Here is a 7,500-nt window from a genome sequence, read left to right as displayed (position 1 = left end):
TTGTAGTTTGGTTTTAATTGTATTGCAGTGTGTGTGAGTATTAGATTCTGTGCATGGAGAACCGAACAGGATTGTGGGGCTCTGTCTGTCTGTCTGTCTGTCTGTCTGTCTGTCTGTCTGTCTGCAGCTTTAATGACACTAAACTCTTTTCAGAATGTAGTAAACTAACACAGACCCCAAGAAGAAGGGATTCTATATTATACTGTAGCGTCAAACTGAACAGGATTGTGGGGCTCTGTCTGTCTGTCTGTCTGTCTGTCTGTCTGTCTGCCTGCAGCTTTAATGACACTAAACTCTTTTCAGAATGTAGTAAACTAACACAGACCCCAAGAAGAAGGGATTCTATATTATACTGTAGCGTCAAACCGAACAGGATTGTGGGGCTCTGTCTGTCTGTCTATCAGAATTATTTTAATTTCCCTTCTTTCTCTTTCTCTCTCTCTCCTCTTGCTCTCTCTCTCTCCCCCCTCTCTCCCCCTCTCTTTCTCTCCCCCTCTCTCTCTCCCCTCTTCCTCCCCCTTTCTCTTTCTCTCTCCCCCTTTCTCTCTCCCCCATCTCTTTCTGTCCCCCCTCTCTCTCTCTCTCGCTCTGTCTTGTTCTCTCCCCCCTCTCTTTCTCTTTCCCCCCTCTTTCTCTCTCCCCCCTCTCTCTCTCCCTCTCTCTCTCTCTCTCTCTCTCTCTCTCTCTCTCTCTCTCCAGGCTGTAGAGCTCCTGTTATGCGACCTCCTTCTGACCCTGCGGACCGGCCTATGGCAGAAAGGGGGCTTGTCCGGGGGAGAGTCTAGCCCCGCCTCTGGCTCCCAATTGGCCGGTTTCCAGAGGGACCTCAGTGCGCTTCGGAAACTGGGGAAATACTTCAAAGAGGCACAGCGCAAGGTAACCCCACTGCAGGCTTTCGAGATGGAAAATAAAAAACTACAGATCCCAGCATGCCTCGGCATTGTGCCGCATGGCAGAGGATCATGGGAGCTGTAGTTCACATGGCTGTATTGCCTCAATATCAGGGTCTAGTGCTGTATATTATAAAGACATTTCAGAGGGCTGGATCACATCAATATCAGGGTCTAGCGCTGTATATTATAAAGACATTTCAGAGGGCTGGATCGCATCAATATCAGGGTCTAGCGCTGTATATTATAAAGACATTTCAAAGGGCTGGATCGCATCAATATCAGGGTCTAGGGCTGTATATTATAAAGACATTTCAGAGGGCTGGATCGCATCAATATCAGGGTCTAGCGCTGTATATTATAAAGACATTTCAGAGGGCTGGATCGCATCAATATCAGGGTCCAGTGCTGTATATTATAAAGACGTTTCAGAGGGCTGGATCGCATCAATATCAGGGTCTAGCGCTGTATATTATAAAGACATTTCAGAGGGCTGGATCGCATCAATATCAGGGTCTAGCGCTGTATATTATAAAGACATTTCAGAGGGCTGGATCGCATCAATATCAGGGTCTAGCGCTGTATATTATAAAGACGTTTCCCTCTCTGTCTCTCTCTCAGATGTTTCTTCACGAGGCGATGGTTCGCTTGATGGCCGGGGCGAGTCCCACTCGCACTCAGCAGCTTCTGGAGCACAACCTGAGGAGGAGGAGCCCCCCGAAATACACAGCGGAGAGGGGTGAGGACACACACACACACACACACACTCTCTCTCTTTCTCTCTCCTCTCTCTCTCCTCTCTCTAACCCCTCTCTCCTCTCCTCTCTCCTCTTTCTCCTCTCTCTCTGTGTAGATGATGACAGTACCCGCACCCTCTTCCCGGGAGACAGCGAGCGAGCCCGCGCGATCCTCCTGGCTTGTCGTCACCTCCCCCTGCCTCTCCTGACCCCTCCTGGCCAGAGAGCGGTACTGCTGGCCGAGGCGGCCCGCACACTAGAGAGAGTCGGGGACCGGCGATCGCTGCAGGACTGTCAACAAATCCTGCTCAGACTGGGGGGGGGCACCACCATGGCAGCCTCCTGAGACACCCCCCCCCCCAAACAGAACCCGGGTTCAAGACTCCCGCTGATCCAGTCCTGGTTTCACTAGGAGTTTAATAATAAGACACACCTGAGCTTGTTAGCTAGAGACACTGGGGCTGATCAAGCTGGTAGCAGTAAAACCTGGACTGGATCACACTGCCGTGCGATAGGAGTCTGATTCCCCTCCCTGATCTCTCTGTCTAAATATCCCACAGTTCCCAGCAATATCCTGTAGCTCTCTTCACTATAAAATCAGCTACAAACCTCCTTCAACCAAAGTCTATCTCCAGGGCTGGGAATCAGACTCCCGCTGCACAGCAGTGTGATCCAGTCCTGCTTTCACTAGGAGTTTAATAATCAGACACACCTGAGCTTGTTAGCTAGACACACTGGGGGCTGATCAAGCTGGTAGCAGTAAAACCTGGACTGGATCACAGGGAGGGATCCTAACCCTATAAATGAAATGCAAAATGTATTTATCTAGATAATCCACACACACGCACACACACAACGTGCAAACGTATCACAGCGCCCCCTGTCGCTTCTGCAGCGTCGATACACCCTGCTGGTGAAGTCAGACCACCGGAACCTGAAATCTGAGGGAAGTGACCCCATCTGTGTTTGTCTAACTGACTTTGAGTCGACCCACAGCAGCGATTTAAAACTGCAGAGAGAAAAGCAACAGACGCTAACGGTAGACTTTTTCCAAGGCGTTTTAAACACGTCTCCTAATGAATGAATCGAAGCACGGAGAGGAGGCACATTTTCACACTCGAGAGCGACTTGATTCTGCGTCTCCGGGTGAGGAAATTGAAATTCTCCCGCCCGGAGGAGTTTTCATGCAGGAGGGTTTGTAAAGAACGAACAACAGAGAGAAATGTGATCCATCCACACGCGGCTGTGAGATTAGAGATCTGATATCGTCTCCTATTCATTCGATTCCAGTATTTTTTAAAAATGAATCCTGCCTTCCTACAACATGGCTATTATACATAATATTAATAATAATAATAATATTAATAATAATAATAATATTAATAATAATAATAATAATAATAATAATAATAATTGATGGTATTGTTGCCTGTTTGTATTATTATTATTATTATTATTATTATTATTATTATTATTATTATTATTATGTATAATAGCTGTTTTAAGGCCAGTTTGATTTCCTTTCTCAGTTTGATTTCTGTTCTAAAATGTCTTTCAATTTTTCATTGTGGGTTAATTTTGCACGGGGACCGTGGCGAGTCAGACTTTTTTGTAATTTTTAATTTAATTATTGTTTTATTTTTGTCGTTGTTGTATTCGATCTGCACAAACCGCTCATCTGAAATGCCCGACAAAAGAATGAACATTTTTCAATGGTTTTATAAATGTGTAGACTTACTGAATTAACAAAAAACTACAGCTCCCAGCATGCTTCAGCACCAGCAGTAACAGCGAGGGATGATGGGAGCTGTAGTTCTTTAGACAGGCGAGCGTAGAAAGACCCGCGTTCTGAGCGAACACGTGGGTGTTTAGCGTGACGTTGCAGTCTGTGGGGTTTCTATCAAGAACTACAGCTCCCAGCAGCCCTTGGGGTTACTGTTTTTTTTTAGGTTTGCTTGAATCTTTCTGTAAAGCGTTTTGAGATTACTGTAATGAAAGGCGCTATATAAAATAAATCTATTATTATTATTATTATTATTCTTGTTGCATGCTGGGAGCTGTAGTTTATTTATCCCTGAAAAGTGAGGCCTTCTCTCTCTCTCCCGCCCCCCCCCGCCCCTCTCTCTCTCTCCCTCCCCCTCTCGCCTCTCCCTCCCCCCTCTCTCCCCTCCCTCTCCCTCTCGCCTCCCTCCCCGCCTCTCCCTCTCGCCTCTCTCCCCTCCCTCTCCCTCCCTCTCTCTCCCCTCCCTCTCTCTCCCTCTCCCCTCCCTCTCTCTCCCTCTCCCTCCCTCCCCTCCTCTCTCCCCTCCCTCTCTCTCCCTCTCCCTCCCTCTCGCCTCTCCCTCCTGCCTCTCTCCCTCTCCCTCCCTCTCGCCTCTCCCTCCTGCCTCTCTCCCTCTCCCTCCCTCTCGCCTCTCACCTCTCCCTCTCCCTCCCTCACTCCCTCCCCCTCTCCCTCTCTCTCTCTCTCTCTCAGGATTTCTGAAGAACATCCTTTTAGTTTCTTTAGGGTTGTATCTGTGTGTCTTGAGTTTGTCGTCGTGTATATATATATAAATGTGTGTTCAAATGTTTGTTTTCGTCTGGGTGGGAAAAAATTCTGTAAAACAAAAAAAAAAGATAGAAAATTCGAGAAATGAATCTCGGATTTCAGTTTATTTGTTTTGTAGATGTTTGTTTTTTAAATAAAACGGTTGTAGCAACACATCGTATTGATGCGTGTCTGTGTGTTATTGTGTGTGTGTGTGTGTGTTGTGTTATTGTGTGTGTTGTGTTATTGTGTGTGTGTGTGTTGTGTTATTGTGTGTGTTGTGTGTATTATTGTGTGTGTGTGTTGTGTGTATTATTGTGTGTGTTGTGTGTATTATTGTGTGTGTGTGTGTTGTGTTATTGTGTGTGTGTGTGTGTGTGAGTGTATTATTGTGTGTGTGTGTTGTGTTATTGTGTGTGTGTGTGTTGTGTGTATTATTGTGTGTGTATATATATATATATATAATGATGAACACCTTACTGTAAATTCACACACAGATACTTAATTATCACCACGATGATATCTCTGAAATATTGATCCCTGATTCCATTTCCAATAGGATTCGATACACCTCAGAAAAATAAAACACACGACAGACAATTCCTGCAGACAGACCCGCTATGCCGGTGGCCAACTCGGCCCGGGATTCCGGGACACTTTTAAGACAGGTCGGGTTTTTTTTAACTCGTTTGTAAACCAGAGCTTCTCAACCCCCGTCTTAAGGTGACCCCCCTCTCCTCTCTCCTCTCCTACCCTCTCCCCTCTCTCCTCTCTCTCTCTCCTCTCCCCTCTCCTCTCCTCTCCTCCCCTCTCCCCTCTCTGCTCTCCCTCTCCCCTCTCCTCTCTCTCTCCTCTCCCCTCTCCTCTCTCTCTCCTCTCCCCTCTCCTCTCTCTCTCCTCTCCCCTCTCCTCTCCTCCCCTCTCCCATCTCTCCTCTCTCCTCTCCTCTCCCATCTCTCCTCTTTCTCTCCTCTCCCCCTCTCCTCTCTCCTCTCTCCTCTCCTCTCCTCCCCTCTCCCCTCTGCTCTTTCTCTCCTCTCTCTACCCTCTCTCCTCTCCCTCTCCTCTCCTCTCCTCTCTCCCCTCTTCCCTCTCCCCTCTGCTTCTCCTTCCAACCGAGCTCTCAATTACTGAACCAGACCCTTCATTAAACTGATAATGATTTGAATTGGAGCCTTTTTAATTGTGTTCAGCTCTGATATTTCAAGTTAAGCAGTCGCATTTTATAAGCGATTTCTACTCTGCAACTTTTTAGGAGATGAGTGTGGAGTAGCGGTCAGGGCTCTGGACTCTTGATCGGAGGGTCGTGGGTTCAATCCCAGGTGGGGGACACTGCTGCTGTACCCTTGAGCAAGGTACTTTACCTAGATTGCTCCAGTAAAAACCCAACTGTATAAATGGGGAATTGTATGTAAAAGTAATGTGATATCTTGTAACAATTGTAAGTCGCCCTGGATAAGGGCGTCTGCTAAGAAATAAATAATAATAATACTAACTACGGAACGTTTCTCCTGTGAGCGGTTCGGAACGTTATCGATCGGTTTTGTTGTTTCCAACTCGGACTGAGTTTAGTGTTACACACACACATAGAGAGGGGCGCACACGTGAAAACAGGAAATTATTTCGGCTGAATTGTGTTTATTTAGTTTTGCAGCAACAAAAGAACCAGAAAATGGGTAAAAATAACAAAAACAAACCCGGGTCGAAGCGGAGAGAGAACAAATGCGTGGTGACGTTCAACGAGGACGAGAGACAGTAAGTCGGAACGGTTTAAGAGTGGAGAACTATTAAAAAAAAAAAAAAAAAAGATCTAATTCAGCAAACGATCCGTTCAGTGATTGAACCAGACCCTGATCCGGAATAGTCAGACATATTGTGCTGTCTGACTAGCTCTCCTCCTCTCTTCTCTCTCCTCTCTCCTCTCCCCTGTCTCCTCCTCTCTCCCCTCTCTTCTCTCCCCCTTTCTCTCTCCTCCCCTCCTACCCTCTCCTCCTCCTCCTCCTTTCTCTCCTCTCCCCTGTCTCCTCCTCTCTCCCCTCTCTTCTCTCCCCCTTTCTCTCTCCTCCCCTCCTACCCTCTCCTCCTCCTCCTCCTTTCTCTCCTCTCCCCTGTCTCCTCCTCTCTCCCCTCTCTTCTCTCCCCCTTTCTCTCTCCTCCCCTCCTACCCTCTCCTCCTCCTCCTCCTTTCTCTCCTCTCCCCTGTCTCCTCCTCTCTCCCCTCTCTTCTCTCCCCCTTTCTCTCTCCTCCCCTCCTACCCTCTCCTCCTCCTCCTCCTTTCTCTCCTCTCCCCTGTCTCCTCCTCTCTCTTCTCCCCTCCCCTCCTCTCCTCTCTCTCTCTCTCTCTCTCTCTCAGGGATTATCTGACCGGGTTTCACAAACGGAAAGTTGAGCGACGGAAGAAAGCCGTGGATGAGATCAAGAAAAAAATCAAGGAGGAGCAGAAGAGAATGAGAGAGGAGGTGAGGAGCGAGGGAGGAGGAGGGGAGGAGAGCGGAGGTGAGGAGCGAGGGAGGAGCAGGGGAGGAGCGAGGGAGAAGGAGGAGAGAGGAGGAGTGAGGGAGAAGGAGGAGAGGAGGGCTTTCTTAAAAACCTAATACAAAATAAAATCAGTACAGGGCTGGGAATCAGACTCCTATCACACAGCAGTGTGATCCAGTCCAGGTTTTACTGCTACCAGCTTGATCAGCCCCCAGTGTGTCTAGCTAACAAGCTCAGGTGTGTCTTATTATTAAACTCCTCGTGAAACCAGGACTGGATCACACTGCTGTGCAGCGGGAGTCTGATTCCCAGCCCTGGTGGGGGAGAGAGAGGGAAGGAGGGTGGAGAGAGGGGGGTGTTATTGAGAGCTCTGGTTTTAATCCAGGAACTGTTTCTTTTCTGTTCTAGAGACACAAGGAGTACGTGAAGATGCTGAGAGAGAGGACTGAGGCTTTGGGTAAGGAGGAGGGGGATCAGGACTACGGTTCCCAGCATGCCTCTGCGCCCGCTGCAATGGTGAGGCTTGCTGGGAGCTGTAGTTCTTTATGCTGTGGTCTCGTATCACAAGCGATACAGACCTCTATTACAGTGCACGCCCAGAATGCTTTGCAAACTGAGAACGTCCGCGCTCGCTGTGGAGCTGCGTGTGCTTCTTTCTGAACTGCCTGTTTGAAGCGGGTAACGATATCGTTATCTCTCTCTCTCTCTCCCTCCCTCCCTCCCTCCCTCTCTCTCCCCTCCCTCCCTCCCTCCCTCCCTCTCTCTCCCCTCCCTCCCTCCTTCCCTCCGTCCCTCTCTCTCCCTCCTTCCTTCCCTCCCTCCCCCTCTGTCTCTCCCTTCCCCCTCTCCCCCCTCTCTCCCTCC

The 7,500-nt window shown here is 48.5% G+C and overlaps 2 protein-coding genes across 2 annotated transcripts in view; both read left to right on the top strand.

Annotated features, from left to right (window-relative positions):
• Positions 1-4,338, top strand: part of srebf2 (sterol regulatory element binding transcription factor 2) — a 21,533-nt gene extending 17,195 nt beyond the window's left edge. Inside the window, 3 exon segments of the mRNA XM_059019069.1 lie at positions 700-876; positions 1,512-1,629; positions 1,744-4,338. Coding sequence (XP_058875052.1) covers positions 700-876; positions 1,512-1,629; positions 1,744-1,973 — 525 coding nt within the window. The 3' untranslated portion in view covers positions 1,974-4,338.
• Positions 4,339-5,205: 867 nt separating this feature from the next.
• The window catches only part of nol12 (nucleolar protein 12), a 5,548-nt gene continuing 3,253 nt past the window's right edge, over positions 5,206-7,500 (top strand). Inside the window, exons 1-3 of the mRNA XM_059019078.1 lie at positions 5,206-5,912; positions 6,512-6,617; positions 7,045-7,093. Of these exons, the coding sequence (XP_058875061.1) occupies positions 5,830-5,912; positions 6,512-6,617; positions 7,045-7,093 (238 nt within the window). The 5' untranslated portion in view covers positions 5,206-5,829. The remainder of the gene's footprint in view (positions 5,913-6,511; positions 6,618-7,044; positions 7,094-7,500) is intronic.

The sequence above is a fragment of the Acipenser ruthenus genome, unplaced genomic scaffold (assembly GCF_902713425.1).
Source record: "Acipenser ruthenus unplaced genomic scaffold, fAciRut3.2 maternal haplotype, whole genome shotgun sequence".
Classification (NCBI taxonomy): Eukaryota; Metazoa; Chordata; class Actinopteri; order Acipenseriformes; family Acipenseridae; genus Acipenser; species Acipenser ruthenus.
This window is presented reverse-complemented; position numbering and strand designations above follow the sequence as displayed.